Source organism: Phascolarctos cinereus, unplaced genomic scaffold (assembly GCF_003287225.1).
Source record: "Phascolarctos cinereus isolate Bilbo 61053 unplaced genomic scaffold, phaCin_HiC Scaffold_2;HRSCAF=192, whole genome shotgun sequence".
In the NCBI taxonomy this organism is placed as follows: Eukaryota; Metazoa; Chordata; class Mammalia; order Diprotodontia; family Phascolarctidae; genus Phascolarctos; species Phascolarctos cinereus.
In genome coordinates this window covers 131,357,586-131,377,829 of record NW_027555625.1, presented here as the reverse complement: position 1 = coordinate 131,377,829, position 20,244 = coordinate 131,357,586, and the positions used below count along the sequence as shown (strand labels likewise).

Below are 20,244 nucleotides of genomic sequence, written 5' to 3'. Positions count from 1 at the left end.
CTCATGACGACCCTGGGAGATAGTTGCTCTATCATCCCCATTTTACACATGAAGAAACTAAGGCAGAGAGAAGATAAGTGACTTACCGAAAGTAATGGAATACACAGGGTCCAGAGCCAGCATCACGAAACCCACAGCAGAAAAGAAATCTAAATGTGTCTAAAATGGAGCCTGAGCTACTCACATGACCAGATGTGACAGTGTCTAAAGCTGGATTTCAACTCAGGACTTCCTGACTCTAGGCTCAGTGCTCTATCCACATCCACTGTGTCAACATGCAAAGAGCCAAGTGTTTCAATGTTCAAAAATCACAGAATCAAGAATTTCAAAGTTGGAAGAAACCTCATTCAATGACAGGCTAGTCCAACTCATACCCAAAAAAGGAATGCCCACTTCAATACACCCACTCCAGCAAAGGAGAACACACTCTATCCCATTCTACTTTGGGATAGTTCTGTCAGGAAGTTTTTCCTTATGAACTAGCCTAAATCTGCCTCTTATCCACAAACTTTAAGCAATCTGTTAACCTGGGAATCATAAACCCATAAATATGTGCAAAAGTGATATTCCAGAAAAGTCTCAGAATTCTGTGGAAACTCTAACCTCATTTCCAAGACTTCTTGTCGGGTCTCTTCATATTTTTTCTTCCATTCATTTGCTTCAATTTCTTTAGTGATTATCTAGAGCATAAAAGAAACAAAACCTGGATTTAGCTCTTCTGATACATTTTACTGATACAAATTTGGGCTTTTCAGATTAAAAAGTAGGAACATAAATAAATGGGCACAGAGAAATCAAATCCTTTCTGAGTCTCTGTATTAAGAGGAAAAGTCCCACATTTATAGTGCTGTCTGAAAACCAAAATTAAATATTAGTTTTATGATCATTAATAGAACATGTATGGACTTACAGACGCATCTATATCAGACCTAGTTAATTACTATTCTGTCTGCCAGGACCATATGGCCACCAACCAGAAGTACCCTCATGAAGATGAAGATGTCCTGGAACTGAGGCTACAGTGCCAATGGGAAATAGCTCCAGTCTTAAGCTGAGATAGGGGCAAGCATGAACCATGTCATTAAATCAGGTTGAGGCATGAAGGGATACTTTACCACTGGGGTAATGGAATACACAGGGATCCAGAGTCAGCATCGAGAAAACCTCTATCAGAACAAAAGTCTAAGTGAGCTATTCATGTGACCAGATGTGAACTCCATCTCTTTTACGATTTGATCAGTACTGTCTTTTTAAGGTGTTTGTACAGCAGCGCGCACATCTGCACTATTTGTCCTCCCACGTGCAAAGGACTAGGGCTTTTGGGGATGCAGATGACAGAATGTCTCAACCTATGTCAGGGCATGGAACGGTCCTGTCCTCTGGCCTGTGGTCTTGCGAGTTGACTAAAAACCAGAAGTGTGTCCACCATTGCCAAGAATCCAGGATAGCAGCTATGATTGAGAATCCTTTCTGCCCTTTCATGAGTAACGAACAGAAGTAGGAAAGGGCTAGAAGGTGAAACCTGGGACCAAGATGGATCTTATGCAGCAAACTCAAGAATAACAAGGTGGGTTTTTAGGGGGATGGGAAGCAGGAAAGCCAAATGGCTTCATAACATCTTAGAGGTTATGGGAAGACAGCCATACCTAATCTGGAATCTAAAGCAACTTTCCTCGGGTTTGGTGGTGATTAGTCATCCATTCATAACGCTGAGTTGGTAAATTCACATAGACTATTTGTGCCCAACCTGTGCTAGAGCCTTACGAGCTTGTACTGGTCTGATAAGCCATAGTCGAGGACACATGATACACTTTGACCCTACCGTGGAGGTGTTATTTTGGTCCTCTTTGAGAACGAAGGACAACAACAAACCTTGGTAGTTTTCGGCATGGCCTGCAGTTAAGGTTTCTTGTTTTTGTGGAGTTGTTTCAGTAGTAGCTTATTCTTCATGACTCCATTTGGGGTTTTTCTTGGCAAGCAACTAAGTTTAGGTAGTTTCAAGTTTTCTCAAATAATCACCCATCTATCACCAATACCATGGTTTGAGTGATGGAGGATGAGAAGAACAGAGGACAGACTCTGAAGTTAACAAAGAAGGGAATGTTTCTGACAGGTGAATTAACAGAAATGGTATAACAAAACAACAGACTAGGGCACAGTGTGGTCCACAATGCTAGAAGTTCGAACTAATGGTTTTTCCTAGGTTACAGTACATATGTGTCACTTGCGCATCAGACTGGAGGTGGTAAGTGTTAGACAAGTGCAATCTAATTTGGAAGTGGAAGGAAGAGAATGGTCCATAAATGGAATACAGTGAGAGTTCTCAGTCTGAGTTGATGTGGAAGTCCATGAAGCCAGAATATCTTTTGTAGGAATAATCAAGTCTTTTGGGACTTGATGACTTGTAGTTATCAACTTTATAACCACCAGTATGACATCCTGGCACTATATAGGTGGCAGGTGTGTGATTACATTGAAAGAGATGATCAGGGGCTCAGGTTAAGAGGTAACCATACCCTAGAAGTCCTCCTAAGTTTCTCAAGCAGATCCTCTTTGGCCTGTACTGTAGGTACACTGCCAAATATTATGGCAGACTTCACAGCCACCAAAAGTAGGGGGTGACCAATTGTAGAATCTTGAACACTCCAACATGCCTGGCCATCCACCTGTTGTAGCAGGTGTAGGACAGCTGTCCACTCATCATCTAGAGGGTGAAGTGATACACAAATGAGCACAAGCTCATCTGAAATGAAATCCCAAGTACAGCTGGAACGCTAGGTAGTAAAATGAACTTGGGTATGCAAGTCTTACTCTTTCTTAATGGATAATCTTGATGAGATCAAGGGGAGGCTGGGACCTTCCATTTCTTAGCTAAACAAAGGCTTATGGAGATAGCTCCTTCCTAGGGTGCCTGTACCCTGGCTTAACAAATGGAGCATTATTCTCTTTTTTGGGGAAATGTTCAATTTTAAAGCAGAACTGACTAAAGAATGGAGTCAGAATTGGAACTAGTTGTACAGTGGGCTTAAGTCCTGGCTACTGGTGTGGCTAGTGAGCCCCCTTGAGGTACAACCACCTCACTTGCCTGTAATATCAGTTCTTTTCTCCAGATGACTGATACTGTGGCACTCTGTTCCTGTGACTTAAGGCGTAAGTTCCAACAGGCTGGTTATTGGATCATTATTGCTACCTTAGAGATGAGTTTTTCATCAAAAAGATGTATTAAGGTTTGGAGCATGTCAGGTATGCTGAGGAAGTTAATCCTACTCTTTCTATAAGTGGGGCAATCAGAGACTCATTATTTAAGTTCTGCAGGACTCTGGAATTGAAAAGTATATATGGTGTCTGCCAGGGGGCCTTCCAAGGTCCATTATGAATGTCTGTCAGCCTACCAGGTACTATTTCCTCTCTGTCAAACTGCTACTTTATTAACTTCTCACAGAAACAGTACTCATGAAGTACGCAGTGCCATTTGGACATGGTACTTGGGACCCGGTAAGTAGATGAGCCTAGCAGAGCATCACTCCATGAACTCCACAAGCCCTGGAGGACAAAGTTCTGGAATGTAACAGGAGGGACATTAGAGTCTCAAGGTTATGTCCATATATTCAAATTGACCAAATTTAGTCCAGAAGGTGTTCTATCATTTAAAAAAAAAATCTTTTTTTTTAAATCACCTACATTTCTTACTATATGCTTTCTCTTTTCTTCTCCCAGAGAAGCATCCCTTGTAACAATGAATAAAGAGAAGAAAAACAGTTCAACAAAACTAACCAGTCCATTGCAAGAGTCTGACATTATATGCAGTATTATACACCCATAGATCCTATTTCTGCAAAGAAGGTAAGAAGATATGAAACCACATCAGTGCCTGTCAAGGTACTTCATTATTCCTTGAAGGAGTGGTGATGTAACTGAAAACTGTTTGACCACCTAGACAAGATGGCTACCTACTAGTAAAATGTGAGGGCAGCAATTGTTTTTCATTTTTGTTTTCATATGCTCAGCAGCCAGCCCAGTGCCTTACACTGAATAAATAAAAGCTTGTTAAACTGATCTGAACGGAGATGGTCAGAAAGGGAGTAGATGGTGCTGGTGGGAAAATAATTCAGGTTGTGACCTGTGATACAGAATAAGCATGAAAAGCAATATGATTGAGCTTGGGGCTGTAACAGCAGAGGTAGAAAAAATCAGGGTGAAGCGGCCCAAACTGAAGCAGGATTCTGGTGAGTCAGAAATGCCGTCTGAGTTGTGAACTTTCACGGGCCAGTGAGGCCCAACCTTTTGTGGAGTCAGGGGTGCACAGCGCTGTGCTTTGCCGCAATTATTCTCACTTCTCCTAAATGGATGGATACAAATTGAAACTCCTAACCTTCTTCATTTCATCCTCCTCCAAAAATGGGAAATTTAAGAACTGTGCAGAAATGCTGCTAAGCAGAAAATGTAATGTACAACAGCCTGCACTTCACATGAATAATTTTGGTTATTATAGACCTGAGAAAGTAGGGACCTAATTCTTTATTGTCTGAAGTCTAGGATTAAAAAAGTTTGGATTTTCTATGTATTTATGTGTGCGTGCATAAAGCATGTGCATGTGAATGTTTCTATGTAGGTATGTGTGTGCAGTAAAGAGTAAATACTGGCTAAAGTGACAAAGAAGAATTAGTAAACTCATTCGATTGTACTTATGTGTCATTTCTCATGTGGCTAATCCTTTAAGTAACGTGCCTATGATTAAGATCATTGGATCATATATCTAGAGAGACCTAGGAGATCATCTCGTACATTTTCATATTGTAGAGTCTATAATATAGACAAAGTGAAGGGTCACATAGGTAGAATCAAGATTTGAACACAGGTCCTCTGACAACAGTCACTGTTATTTCTCCTGTACCACGGTGATTATGATCATTGGTGGCCACAGATAAATGAAAATGTGCTTGCAATTCCATAAGTGTGTGACAATAAGCAAGACAGAATGCTGTGGTACTACAGAAGAGTTCAGGCAAAGAGAAGTTAGATCATTCCCCCTAAGGACATAAGTAAATTTCAAAGCCAGGGATTCAAACCCACGTCCACTGGTTTTGAATTTAGCACTTTTTCTGTTACATTACACAGGGAGTTCTTTATGAGTCCTATAACTTCAATGCACGTGTGATTCTGGTCAAAAGGGATGACATCTACCTGCTAGGCTAGGCTTTTCGTGAACAAAGCATCCAAACCCAAGCCATTACCTCTTCTCTTATTAAGGTCAGGACTGCAGTTTTATCTGATTCACTGAGACAGATGCTATCCAGGGGACTTTCATCTCCACATGCCACAGACACAGGGGCTTTCTCAGTTGAGCAAAGGTCAAACACACCCTGCAGAAAGAAAAACATTATTATGAAAAGCACTCAAGCCACTGGCTTTCTAGGTTTAAATCTGCCTAAAAAATTGCTCTGTGTTGAGGTTTTCCACCTGATTATGGCTCCCTTTATGAAATTATTAGCAAGCCAACGAGAACACGTGCTGCGGCCAGATTTTGACATAGTCTCTCCTTAGAAATAGCTACATCAGATACCAAGAGGATCAGCTCAGATGTTCTCAGCATGTGTGGGCTCAAAGTGCTTAACAAGATGTTCTTCCCCTTGTCTTTAAAGTCAATGAGAGACTGGCTCTCAATCATAGCCATAATATCAATGATACACATTCAACAAAGGTTTTTACCCATATAATATTTGAGCCACACAACAACAGTACTGTACTATTATCCCCATTTAATAGATGAGGAAATTCAGACATAGATTAAGTGACTTGAGCAAGCAACAATTAACATTTACATATAATACTTTACAATTTTTTTAAAATGTTAAAGTCGGGGGCAGCTAGGTGGCGAAGTAGAGCACCAGCCCTGGAGTCAGGAGGACCTGAGTTCAAATCCGGCCTCAGACACATAACACTTACTAGCTTCATGACTCTGGGCAAGTCAGTTGACCCCAACTGCCTCACCAAGAAAAAAAAAATGTTGTTTTAACATGTAATTAGGGAAAATAAATTATAAAATTTTAAAACTAATATGCAGAGCACTTTTATATACATTGTTTTACTAAACCTCACAAAAACCCTGAGAAGTGGGTATTAAGGACTTTCTCATCACACAGCTATTATGTCAGGGCAGTATATGAAACCAAATTTTCCTAATTCTAAGTCCAATAATCTGTTTTATCGGGCTGTAATAGAAAACTTTTTGGGGGAGATTGGGTCTTCCTCTCTTACCCAGTCACTCATGGGCTCAACTCCACTGATGATCAACATGAAAGCTCTGACCCACTCTTGTTTCCAATCTAGGTTTCTGATTCACCTACTCTCAAGGGCTTACCATATTGGTGCACTCAATCCTCTTTAGCCCTTTTGCAACTCAGAACTCCCAAAATCAAAAAAGAACTCCCAAAATCAATCCACCAAACTCTAAAGATTACAGTCATGCACTACTACTCTAGTCTAACATATCATTTATTAGTTATTGTTCAATGATTAGATTTTTTCCTCACCTAAGTGACTATATAATGAAAGTTCATGGCTTTAGAGATCAAATTTTTTAAAAATCCACCTATTTATACGATCTCTACTTACTATACTATCTTATGGGAAAGATGCAATCTTAGGATCTTTCTGACTCCAGGCCTGGTGCTCTATCCACTGTACCACAAATGTTACCAGTAATCATCTTATTGCAAATCTCATGCTCAATCCTAAGCCTCTTTTCCTATGGAAAACACTTTGTCCACTCCCCATTCCCATTTTATAGATGAAGAAAATGGTGGAAAATTAGTCAATAAGCATTTAATTAATGATTACTATGTGATGCAGCTAGAAGGCTCAGTAGATACCTGGAGTCAGGAAGACCTGAGCTCAAATTGAGACTAAGGCACTTACTAGTTATGTGACACAGGGCAAGTCAAGTCACCTCTGTTTGCCTTAATCCACAGGAGAAGGAAATGGCAAATCATTCCAGTATCTTTGCTAAGAAAATCCCATGGACAATATGGTCCATGGGATCATGAAGAGTCAGATAAGACTGAACGACTAAACAACAACTTATGCTAAAGATTGTGCTAAGTGCTGGGGGTGTAAAAAAAGCAAAAAAAGTACCTGCCCTCAAGAAGTATCCATTCTAAAGAGGGAGACAACATGTCAATATTTAGATACACAGAAGATACAGAGTAGATGAAAGTAGTATGGAATGGAGATCAGGGAAAGCCTCCTGCAGAAGGGGGTAGATATGAGCTGACTCCAGAAGGAAGCCAGGGAAACTAAGAGACCGAGGGAAGGGAGCATTCTAGGCATGGGGGCAGAGGAAGGGAAGGGGGACAGCCAAGCCAGTCGGTCAGTGAGCATTTATCAAGCATCTGTTATGGCTAGGCACTGTACCACAGAGGGGTCAGGTTGTGAAGGGCTTTAAATGTCAGGCAAAGTTATTTATAATTATCCTGGCAGTAAACCAAGAATCACCCACCCAGCAAAACTGAGTATAATCCTTCAGGGGAAAAAATGGCCATTCAGTGAAATAGGGGACTTTCAAGCATTCCTGATGAAAAGACCAGAGCTGAATAGAAAATGTGACTTTCAAATACAGGACCCAAGTGGAACATGAAGAGGTAAACAGGAAAGAGAAATCATAAGAGACTTATTAAGGCTGAACTGTTTATAACTCATGAGGCCTTTGTCAGTATTAGGGTAGTGGGAGGGGAAAAATTATATGTATGTATGAATGGATAGATAGATAGATAGATAGATAGATAGATAGACAGACAGATAGATAGAGGGCATAAGGTGAGTTGAAGATGAAAGGGTGATATCTGGAGAATAAAATTAAGGGGTGAGAGAGGATTATACTAGGAGAAGGGAGAAAGGGAAAGGTAGAATGGGGTACATTATCTTACACGAAACAGACAAGAAAAGGTTCTTACAGTGGAGGGGAAATAGGGGAAGGTGAGAGGAAATGAGGGAATCTTATTCTCATAGGATTTGGCTTAAGGAGGGAATAACACACACACTCAATTGGGTATGGAAATCTGTCTTACCCCACAGGAAAATAGGGGAGGAAGGGGACAAGAGAGCAGGGGGATGATAGAAGGGCAGATTGGGAAAGGGGTAATCAGAAGGAAATACTTCTGAGGAGGGACAGGGTCAAAAGAAAGAATAGAATAAATGGGGGGGACAGGATAGGATTAAGGGAAATAGAGTCAGTTTTTCACAACATGTCTACTATGGAAGTGTTTTGCATAACTGCACATGTATGGCCTGCATTGACTTGCTTGCCTTTTCAATGAGGGTAGGTGGGTGGAAGGGAGAAAATTTGGAACCCAAAATTTTAAAAACACATGTTTAAAAAAAAATGTTTCCACATGCAACTGGGAAATAAGAAATACAGGAAATGAAGTACAGAAATCTATCCTGCCCTATAAGAAAACAGAAGGGGAAGGGGATAAGAGAAGGTGGGGTGGGGGGGAGATAGAAGGGAGGGCAGACTAGGGGAAAGGGTATTCAGAATGCATGCCATCTTGGGGTGGGGGAGGCGCAAGATGGGGTGAAAATATGGAATTCAAAATTTTGTGGAAGTAAATGCTGAAAACTAAAAATAAATATATATATATAAAAAATTATCCTGGCAGTAACAAGGAGCCCCTGGAGCTGATGAGGGGGTGATGTGGTCTGATATGCATTAGAAAAATCCCCTTAGTGGAAGATGAACGGCATGGCAAGAGGCTTGTGGCAGGCAGAACCACCAGCAGGCTATTGCAGCCATCCAAGCATGAGGTGATGGTGGGGGCCTAAACTAGGCTTGTGTGGCTGTCTGAGAATAGATAAAGGAGATGCTGTGAAAGCAGAAAGGATGTTGTCACTTGGCAATACACTGGATGTGTGGGGTGAGTGAGGAGGCAAACGTGACACAGATTATTTTAGCCTGGGTGACTGGGAAAATGGTCCTTCCCTCAACAGTAACAGGGAATTTTGGAAGGGGGAAGGGCATGTGTGAGGGAGGAGGTGGGGGAAGGAGTTCGGGTTTGAACATTCCAAGTTTGAGATACCTATGGCACATCTGGTTTGGAATGTCCAAGAGATCATTGGAGATGTGTTATTATATAGTTCAGCAGAGAAATCGGGGCTGGGTATATATATCTCAGCAATATCTACATAATGAGATAAAACTGAGGCCAGGAGAGCTGATGCGATCACCAGGTGAGACAGGAGAGGGCTCCCAGAGCAGAGCCTGGAGGATCCCCAAAGCTGGTGAGCATGTCACATGGATGAAGAACCAGCAAAGACGGAGAAGAGATTGGACAGGCAGGAGAAGAGCCAGGAGAGAGAAGTGCCAAGAAAACCTAAAGGAGACGGTCTCCAGAAGGGGCTGATCAACATCTGCTGTAGACAGGTCAGAGAGGCTTAGGACTGAGTAAGAGATCTGGCAATAAGATGATTACTGCTAACATTTGTGGGGCAGTGGATAGAGTGCCAGGCCTAGAGTCAAGGAAGACCCAAACTGGGCCTTGCACTTATTAGTATGACCCCGGAAAAGTCACTTAACCTTTGTTTGCCTTAGTTTCCTCAACTGTGAAATGAGGATAACAGAACTGACCTCATAGGGTTGTTGGAAGGACCAAATAAGATCCTATTTGTAAAGTGCTTAGCCCAGTGACCAGCACATAGCAGGCCCTAGAGAAATACTTATTCCCTTCCCTTTCTTCCCATTCCTTTAACCAATCCTCATAGGATAGGAATTTTACCATTCTGGTTGCCTGCCTATGGACACTTCAGCTTATCAATGTCCTTTCTAAACTGTGGTAGCCAGGTCTGAAAAACATGGAGTACTCAATTTCTAAGCCAAATACTGCGACCAAGAGAATAATAAAGGCAAAATAAATCACTTTTGCAAGACAGCAGACCTGAGCACAGCCTGCTGTAAAAGCAGAGGTAGAATGCTAGCAAGTTCTGTTTTGCTAATGTCCCTGGGGGGAGGAGAACAAGGGTCACTCAGTCTACCCAAGTTCATTCTGCTGACAGTGATAATGCCACTGTCAGTTGTCCTTGTTACAAGGGCAGTAGAGACGACCTCGGGCCCCGTCCTTCTGCTGTTTCTTTCTATATTGATAACAGATCATCTGAACCAGCTTTACCAAGAAGGTAAAGAAATTACTGAATACACTTTGCTTCCATAGGGCTAAGTGCTAAGAAGGGATATGTTAGCAATCAAGATGGAAATTGAAACCCACTGCGTCCAGCTTGGGCCTATTCATTTAGTTCTACAATCCCTTTTCAGTCTCTGAAGTGCTTACTGGAATTGATTGAGTTGTATTTAAAACTGCTGTACCTCCAGGAGGCTGGGAGAGGAATGAATTTCAGTAAGAGACAGATAGGCTTGGGGGGGGGCAAATTTCATCTGGGCACACCTTTGCATGCAGGACTTAAGCCTAAGCTTTGTTCTCTTCCACATTTTAGGAACATGAAAATGAAGTTCCCTCATGAATTCATCTCAGATTCTTTCCCCAAAATCGTCTGTTCTCAATCACCAGCTTAAATTATTCAACAAGCACTTGTTAATTGCCTACTATGTGCCAAGTGCCAGTGATAGCAACAAAAGTGGAAAAAGTCCCTGAGCGCCAGAAGCTTGCATTGGATTACATTCTCTGCATTTCTCTGCCTTCGGATCACAACACAGGTAACCAAACTCCCTGACTGTACATCACACTTGTCTTCAAAGTTTTCAACAACAGATGGCGTGATCTTTGCCACAACCCAAAGAGGTGGGCAAGGCAGGTTCTATCAAGTTTTCTCTTCTGATAGTTTACGAAAGTGAAGTTCATGAATTAACCCAAGGTCACCTGGCTGGCAGGCAACAAAGGTGATTTCTGGTCCTTTGACATCATGCTCTTGCGGATGTGCTTACTGTCTAAGATATTCCTCTTGGGGAACCACAAATAAAAGAAATGGCTTTTCTAAGATGTATGGTGATTTTTTTTCTTGGGAAACCATGTCATTTATCCCTTTCCACAGGAGTTCATGTATTCCTTAGGCCAAGACTAGCTGTGAACCTGTGCTAGCTCAACTGATAAGCCTCCCAACTAAACCTTTCCATTTTTAAAGCTGTGAGGAATCTTGTTGCTACTTCTAATTAATCTCTGGGCTACCATTATTTTGAAAAGAAAAAAAAATACTAATTCTCCTGTGGGATCGTAAGCAACTGTTTGGAAAAGAGTTATGTCCCAATAATCCCTTACGTATGAAGTCATTCATGCTTTTAAAGGATTTTAAAAATATCCCATCAGTTAACAACTCTGAAATGATATGTGTGGACAGTATGATCCTAATTTTATATATAAGGAAATTGACATATGGAAATAGAGTGACAGGAGTGATAAAGGAGAGAATTTAGAACTTGTTTTAAAAACAAACAATAATGCTACCCACATGCAAAGAACTATGGAGTTTGAATGCAGATAGAAGCATACTATTTGCTATTTTTTTCTTCTGTTTTGTGTTGTTTCCTCTTTCTGGTGGTTCCTCCTATTGGTTCTAATTCTTCCTTACAACATCACTAATGTGAAAATATGTTTAATAGGAATGTATATGTTTAATAGGAATGTATCAGATTGCACGCTGTCTTAGGGAAGCAGGGGGAGAAAAATTTAACACTCAAAAGCTTATGGAAGTGATTGTTGATTAATCAAAATTAACAAAAAAAAATTTAAATGTTTTTACATTTAAATTGTTTTTACAGTTTTTTCCCCCCATTTTTAAATGGGGAAAATGAAATACTAAAAAAAAAGCTTAAAAAAAAAGGTGATAAGTCCAAGGTCATCCTTTCACCTCTAGGGGCCTTAGTTTTCTTGTCTATAAAATAAGGAAGCTACATTCAGTGACTTTTAGCTCTAAATCTGTGATCCTATGACCCAGTAAGTTAGTGGATGAGCTAGCAACCCAGGCAATCTGCCTTCTGCTGCAAGGTTATTTTAACTGAACCATGCTGCTTCCAAGGAATGTCAGTGAAAAGACTGATTCAGATTTAAATAGGTCTGTCCTTAACAGCCCACACTCAAGTTTTCCTCAGGTCCTTGCCTCATTACACAGCAGAGGTGTCCTTGGTTGCTCCAAGGCTATGACCATGCAGCACAACCTCTGACAAGTCCTGTCAAACTGGAAAGGCTTTGGGTAAGGCCCCAGAGACAGACTGCAGAGCCACTGCCTGGGGCTCACCCTGCAGAGGTGCTCACCACAAGGTTAGCCACCAGGTGTCCAAAGGTGTGGAGGAGGTTGGGGCCACCCATCAGTGAAGAGGGGGAACACAATGATGAGCTCTATGCAACTGTGGAGTTCACTACCACACAGACCATGCTGTATTAATTGGGAGGGTGGTGGTGTATAGAGGAATTAGACCTGCGATTCTAATGTAGACTGGTGTCTGACAGTAATCAAGTAATCTGGAGGCACTGAAGGATTAAGGGACTTGTCTGGGGTCACAGAACCAGCAGATTTTAAAGGCCAAACTTTAACTCAGGCCTATTTTCTATCCACAAAACTACCCACCCACCCCTATACAGATCTTTTGATTTTCAGAATGAGAGGAATACTGTGAGTCTTTAAATGCAGTGATTGAAGTTATTTCCTGTTTAAAATAGAGGTCTTGGATGGTGCCAATTATATCCAAATACTGAATGCGAATTCAATAAATAGGTCTGCCTAACACAATTTTGTGCCGACTTGAATAGCTGCAACCTCTCCTACCATGCTTGAAATAACTCCCATTGAATTATCTGGGTATAATGAATGGACATTTATTGTCTAAAATGACTGTACCGATGGCAGGGCTAACATCAGGCCAGATCATACTGGCAATAATGGCAAGGAGAAATTTATACTTCTGAAATCTTTATTTGGTACGTTTAAACTTTAAAGGAAACCACTCCAACAGTGCCTCTCTCTAATCTCTTTTCCAATATAGCACACACAGGAACTGCCTGTCCTACAGCACACTAATTAATAATATGTCTATCTAGAGTGAATATGACCATTGGGGATATACTATATTTAGGATTAGCTTGGAAGTGGTGCAAGAAAGAACTGAATAACAGATTCAAAGAAGCAAGAAAGGAGTTATACTTAACACTAATGTCAGGCTGACCTGGGAACCCTAAGGGATAAAAGGAGTTACAAGGAAATCACAGGAATAATCAGCTGCAAGGTCAGTGGAGCCAAGAAAGGTCAAAAGGAGAGGCTCTGCTCTCTGAGTTTGTGCTGACCAAGCTGTAATAATCAGGAAAATGTCCAGTACTATGCACATGTGCAGAGAGAGCTAGTCTCAGAACAGATGGGTCATGAAGGGAAATGGTTTGGGGAAACCGGGCGGATAATGACCTTGGAGTCAGGAGACCTGGGTTTGAATCTCGTCCCCCTCTTTTTAGCTGTTGTGGTCTCAGACAAATAAGACACTCTGGGTCTCTGTTTTCCCACCTATAAGAAGGGGGATAACAATGCTTGCACTACTGATCTCACAGTAGAAATAAAGTGAAACCTACTTCATAGGGTTGTTGCAAGGACCAGATAAAATAACATAACATTGGCTTTTACTATTGTTATGATTATGTTCTGATGTAAACACAAGACATAAGCAAAATAGTTATTGTCTTTTGAGGTGGGGCTAATTCCTTCTTTGGATCTGTCTAGTGCGTGTCCTACACGCCAAGGGCACCTGGTTCTTTCATTCTATTTCTGCCCATTGTTAAGTAAAAGTAGTCTTTGTTTCACATTATTCTGGCTCAGACAAATGTCCTAAAGCCACACAGACTGCTAACCCATTTGCTAATAAATGAAACAGCTATTATTAAGATTATTATTCAAACATAGCCAATTAGAAAATGAAAAGAAAAAAAAAGCAAAGCTATGGTGTATACTCAGTCAGGGCCACTGACCCTCAATGGCAGACGTGGGCTGGTGTGAATGAATGAGAACAATAGCTACTTACGTTTACGTAGTTACAATATGCTTTACCCATGACAACCCTGTGAGGTAGCAGGTGTATTATGATTACCATTTTATAGACAGTTAAACTGAGGCTCATGGAGGTTAAGTGACTAGCCTGTGAATCACACAGCAAATAAGTATCAGCTGGGATTTGAACCCAAGCCTTCTGACATTAAATCTATTACCCTCTCCACGTAAGTAAGCCAGCCTTTCTAGGATCTCATACCACAGGAACCACAGAGAAGCCAACTTTGTCCTGAACCAATTAACCAATTCTTTAAGCATTTATGAAGTGCTTACTGTGTGCCAGACACTGGAGATACAAATGAAAAGAATGAAATAATCCCTACCCTGGTACCTGACAAGGAACTTCAACCTCCCACACTAAGGCAAGATAGAGCAGGTCCCCCATAGCTCTAGGAGTGGCATCCTTTGACTTGTAGTTGTAAAAGACTACAAGTCCTCTACCAAAATAAGGCCCCTTGGAATGTGTATAACCAAGGTTATACATCTACTATCTGTGTGACCACGGGCAAGTCATTTAGGGTTAAAAGGCAACACGGCACACACAATCAGTGGAGGGAAAATTAAAAAAACCTGGGTTTTGTCAGGTATCAGTGAAGGAGATAAACTCTGCTAATCAATCTTCCAGTTTTAAACTCAATAATTTAAAACTTTAAAACACCCTAGAAAATTGAATTGTGACCAATATCATTAGGACCGGTTATGTTAGTCACGAGAAGAGATGGGGTTGTCTCATTATGTTCCCGGGGATACTGGGAAATGTGTACACTGAAGTCCAGCCTTTTGCTGGATATTCTGTAGTTCAACATTCTCTAATAATCATTCCCATTAATGAAACCAATTAGCACAAGTAACTAGTCACTGATGAGATCTGACTCATGAAATTCGGAGTCATGGTTCAAAATCCCAGATCTGCCAACTTACCTGTGTGAATTTAAGAAAGCTGCTTAATTTCTGTGTTCCTCAGTTTCCTCATCTATAAAACTAAGGGGTTGGCCTCTGAGGTCCCTTTCAGATCTCAATTTAGCAGCCAACAAACCAACATCTCCATCTACTAGTGAACTATGATAACAGGTGGTTACTGGCAGTGCTTCTTCTCCATGGAGTGTTTTTGGGGGCCTTCTTAGAGGGGATACCCCAAAACAGGAGAGCTATCACTCATCAAGAGGTCACATCATCTAGGCTTGAGAGAACTATGTACCTGTCTGTTAGAAGACAGAAGCACCCTCCTGAAGAATATTCATTTGCCCCACCTGCCTACACAAGACCAACTCTGAAAGCTTCTTCCAGGCCAGCCTTTCTGCCTTCACTCAGGAAAAAAGATGAGTTGAAGACCCCCTTTTCCTGGATCCTTGTTATCTGAAAGTCCAATATAAAATTTCAAAATGAAAGCAAAAGCAGCACACAATTCTGAACTTACCGGTACACTGGATCCATCCTTCTCCATCTTCTGACAGCTATCCTTTTCTAAGCCTAAAATACAGAAAATCACTGTTACAAGTTTCAGGGAATCTATCTGTTCCATCTTTAATGAGAATTGCCTTTAAAACAGCGATTCTTAACATGAGGTCTGTGAACTTACATTTTTAAAAAATTGATAACTATATTTCAATAGAATTTATTTCTTTTATAATAATATTTTATAATGTATTTCATGCATTTAAAAAAAAATTTGAGTATCCCATATGCTTCTCCAGATTATCAAAGGGGTCCATGATACAAAAAAAGGTTAAGAACTACTGCTTTACAAGCATCCCTGATGAAAATCTACAGTTTCATCAGGGCCAGGATATAATATAGTAACTTAAAATAATCAGATTGCTTGCTGTCTCGGAGAGGGTAAGGGAGAAAAAAATTTGGACCTCCAAATCTTATAAAAGTGAATATTGAAAACTATCTTTACATGTAATTAGAAAGATAAAACACTATTAGATGGAAATAAAATGAAGTTTGGATTATAATTGAGTAGTTGATACCTTCTCCCACTACTCACAAGTTGGAGGTGGGTGGGTATATGTGTCCATGAATGTGCAACATTGCACATACAAAAAGTTCTTGCTTTACACAGACCTCTACATAAAGCCAATTTTTCATAATGCAAATTTGCCCCTGGATGTGGGGAAGAGAGGGGGCCAGCACACAGTTCAAGGATACATGGAGGCTGGAACAGAGAAACAAAAGGAGGAACACTTTGGGGCCAGGTCAGCCATGTGGGGTCTGGACAATGTCACAGACAGAAGAGGATGGGTGACATGTGGGAGCCAAGGACAGATGACATGTGGTACCTAAGGATGAACAGACAGACACTGGGTGGAGGAGAGAGGAGGGGACACCAGAAATGTAGGTAGGTAGGTGGAACAGTGCAAAAATCTGCTCTGACAGAGTTCTCAAGCCAAGCCTCCAATCCATGTTGGTCTCTCTGCAGTCTGTTCTTCTGCCTTCACTTGGAGCGTGTTTTTTTTTTTTTTTAAGTTTGGCAGAGGTGGGGTGGGAGGCTGTGGAGTAAAGAGCCGAGGGGTTGTGGTAGAAAGACAAAAGCACAGTACTATTCAGTATCAGTAAAGTTAACATTGGTGTTTTTTTGGCAATCCAGATTTCTTTTAGAATTCTTTATATAAAGTTAAATTTGCATAATGCAAATTTCCATAAGGTGAGAATTGTCTGTATTGTCAATTTTTTTTTTTGATGTATCAGTTTTTCTTTTTTTTCCCCCTTTTTATTTAAAAAATTATATGGGATGGCTCTCTAGGAGGGGTAGAAAAAAAGGAAACTTAGGCTAAGTAAACACAAAATATACCAATAAAATTAACCTCTAAAAAAATAAAGATAGAAAATTGAGTTGCCATCTATTGTACAATCCTGCTATTTGGTATGAAAAGTCTAAGGAAGAAATGGGTTGAGTTGGTTAGCCAAGAGCCCTTGGGAGCACCTGCAGTGGGGAAAGGCAAGACTGCCATCTAGTGCTGGTTAAGGGAGGTGCAGCTTTGAGTGTTCATAAACACAGACACAAGCACAAGAAGGGAGAGATAGCCCTTATTTTATCAGCAGGCCTGGGTGATTTTTTTTTAACTTAGGCAGGTCTCCAGGAGTAATGTGGATCTGGCTCATCTTGAAAGAAGTCTATATCTAGTGAAGAAATAAAGACAAAACAGAAACATGTGGTTAAATGTTCTCTATTACAAATCTATTTCTATCAATTAGGATGGTATATCCATACACTGAGATATAATCTCTTTGCTTTAGATCTGTCATTTTAATCAGTGTGGGGGAACTAACCGCCAACATGGAAACCTGCTCCACTGAAGCAGATCAGTGTAGCCTGAGGCCCTGAGAGATGGAGCCAGAGGAAGCACTAGAGCCCCGGACTTCTGGATTCAAAAGCTTGCTCTCTATGCACCATATGCCACAACTGTCTCTCAGTCCTCTATCTATAAATCAGAGCCACTGAAGCCTGTGTAGATATCCAAGTATCCCAAAAGTTTTAAGCTATGAAAGCTTAAGATGATAAAGTTAATTAAGGATCAAAACTACACTAGTGTTTTGGGACACTGAGAGTTCACTGATGTGGATTCCTCCTTCTTTAGTGCAAATTATAACTGCTTCAGGACTTCTGTCCAAGCCTTTCTACAAATCCCCCATAGGGAACTGACCCAATGCTGCAGGACTTCCTAGGTTTTTTCATGAGTACTTCATAGTTATCTATTTATCTATATATTCACGAATAAGGACAGAGTCTGGACCTGTGATTTTTGTTGGTTAAAGGAAACCCTCTAGTGAAAAAACAGGTTGGCACCTTCTAAGCTACTCTTAGTGTTCTTGGTGAGTGGCCTGGAATGCTGAGAGGTTAAGGGACTCACATGTCCAGTGTGCGTCAAAGGCAGGACTTGAACCTGGGTCTTTCTGCTCTTAACCACTGGGCCAAAGCTACCTCTATTCATAGGAAGGAAGAATATATTCCTCCAACACCCACCTGTCCATGGGCATAAAAGTTTCAAAGCAAAGTAATGTTGCTGCATAGGAAATGTGATTTATAATGCTTATTTTACAAGATGAACAAACAGTTCCAAACCTCATCGGACAAACAGCATGCAGAATTGTCCTGGTAATTTTAAATAGCAAACAAGTAATAGTGACGCAAGCTTAATGTGTTCTCTGTAGCGCACAAACAAAAGAAGATTCTTAGACTTTATACTGAATCACTAAGGTGAAAGCTTCAAGATGCAGTGGACAATTTGGTTCTCCAATGCCTGAAAGCAGGACTATTATAGAAGCCAAATGATTCCATTATACTCGCCCCCTCTCACACTCAGATGTTTATATGTCAATGCACAGAAGGTGGGTAACTGAACTGGCAGGTTTACTAAGGAGGTAAATGAGATCTCCCATCAGTAAGCTAAGCTTTAAAAGGAACACCTACACAATACAGGCATGGGCATATAACTGAGAACAAATATGAAAACAGTGAGTTGGCAAGGATACTGTCAGGAAAGGCAAAGCCTAATGTGGCTGAAATTCACAATAAGGGCAAAATGGTTTTAGTTGTATTAGGAGACAAGACGGAGAAATGGAAGTGATAAAGCCCTTGCTCTGCACGGATGTAAGAGTGAAATTGGTTAAACATATATGTGTATATAAGGTAGAACTATAGCTATTAAAACTTAAAACTGCATTGAGACTTTTGGGTCACCTTGTATTCCTGTTTTGATTCTGGAATGAATGGTCCCCAGAATGAGAACTGAAAATGGTTAATAAGGAACAGAAACACGAGATAAGTGAGATTGTGAAAGAGTAACAGGTAATGAAATAAATTCAAGCTACTTGGCCTGGACAAATTATATTTATTTCTATATTTTATATTATATTGATTATAATATATTCTTATGTATTTTTATACACACAAACATACTCTCTCTCTCCTAGGAAACTAGGAGAGATTTTTGATGAACTAGAGACAGGAAAATATTCTCTTATCTACTACATAAGGAAAACAGACTTTTCAGGCTATATGTAGGTAAGGGAACTTGACTCGATTCCTAGATAAATACTAGAATGGATTAATAAAGGAGTGTTTGGGAGTATGTAGAAAGGGAAGCAACAATTGCCATGAGTCAGTATGGGCGCATTAAGAACAAGTCAAAGTGGACCAATTTCAATTCCTTTTTAGATAAGAGCTATTAAACTGCTCTACCAATGAAATGAGGAGGGTACAGTATACCCAGATTTTAGCAAATCCCTTGACAAAATCTTTCAAACATCCTAATAGACAAGATAAGATGTGAACTGATAATAATCTAGTTAGGAAGGTTCTAGTTAGCAACTCAGTAAGACACAATCCAAGAGTGATGATTCATGAATAAGGGTCAATCTGGAGAAAGTTCTTGGCTTTATTTTGTTTATTATTTTATTGACAACTTGGATGAGTTCATCAATGGCATGCCTATTTTGGGGACAATAAGCCAGGATTGAATAACTCCAACTATTCAATTCTTAATTTGCTTCTATTTCCTCTACCAAGAATGATATAATCTGAAGATAATATGAATTTGAGAAGGGCAACTAATATAGTGGAAGACAGAATTAGGATGAAAAAAATCTCTATAAGGCTTGGAATGGTGGATCAATTCAAATAAGATTGAACATAATAGGCAGAAATATAAAGTCTGGCACTTGAACTAAAAAAAAAATCAAGTGTACAAGTATGGTGAAGACTTAGCTACATTAAAGTTTACATAAAGAAGATATGGGAGCTTTGATAAGACCATAATCTTGAAAATGAGTCAGTAACATGATTAAGGCAGCCAAGTAAATTAATATGATCTCAGACAATAGTAATAGGAGCATAGTGTCTCAACAAAGGGGGTCATGGTTCCTTGGTCTGAAATCTGAATTATTACAACCAATTCTGGGTCCTGCACTTTAAGAAGATCTTGACAAATAGATTATTTCCAGAGAAAGGATACCAGGAAGAAGAGGTAACAGCTGTGCCACATGAGAAACAACTGCAGAATTACTCTAGAAAAGAGAAGATATGGGGAGAGAGTAAGAGGACATGATTGCTGTCCTCAAGTATTTGAAGGGTTATTAAGTGGAAGAATGATTAGACTTGTTTTGTTTAACCCCAGAGGGCAGAGCCATGACCAACACAGTTCCAGGGAGATAGATGTAAACAGTTATAGCTCACAATATTTTTACCTTGGAGGACCTAAGAGGGTGCCATGG

At 40.3% G+C, this 20,244-nt stretch overlaps 1 protein-coding gene across 11 annotated transcripts in view; it reads right to left on the bottom strand.

Annotated features, from left to right (window-relative positions):
• The window catches only part of TACC1 (transforming acidic coiled-coil containing protein 1), a 178,473-nt gene that overhangs the window by 13,121 nt on the left and 145,108 nt on the right, over positions 1-20,244 (bottom strand). For 10 of the 11 annotated variants that reach the window (XM_078149588.1, XM_078149589.1, XM_020985234.2 and 7 more), the window contains 3 exons: positions 15,446-15,498; positions 5,235-5,363; positions 604-680 (listed from right to left, as the gene is read on the bottom strand). In XM_078149588.1, coding sequence (XP_078005714.1) covers positions 604-680; positions 5,235-5,363; positions 15,446-15,498 — 259 coding nt within the window. Of the gene's footprint in view, positions 1-603; positions 681-5,234; positions 5,364-15,445; positions 15,517-20,244 lie in introns of all 11 variants that reach the window. The other variant, XM_020985232.2, reaches the window with a different exon arrangement.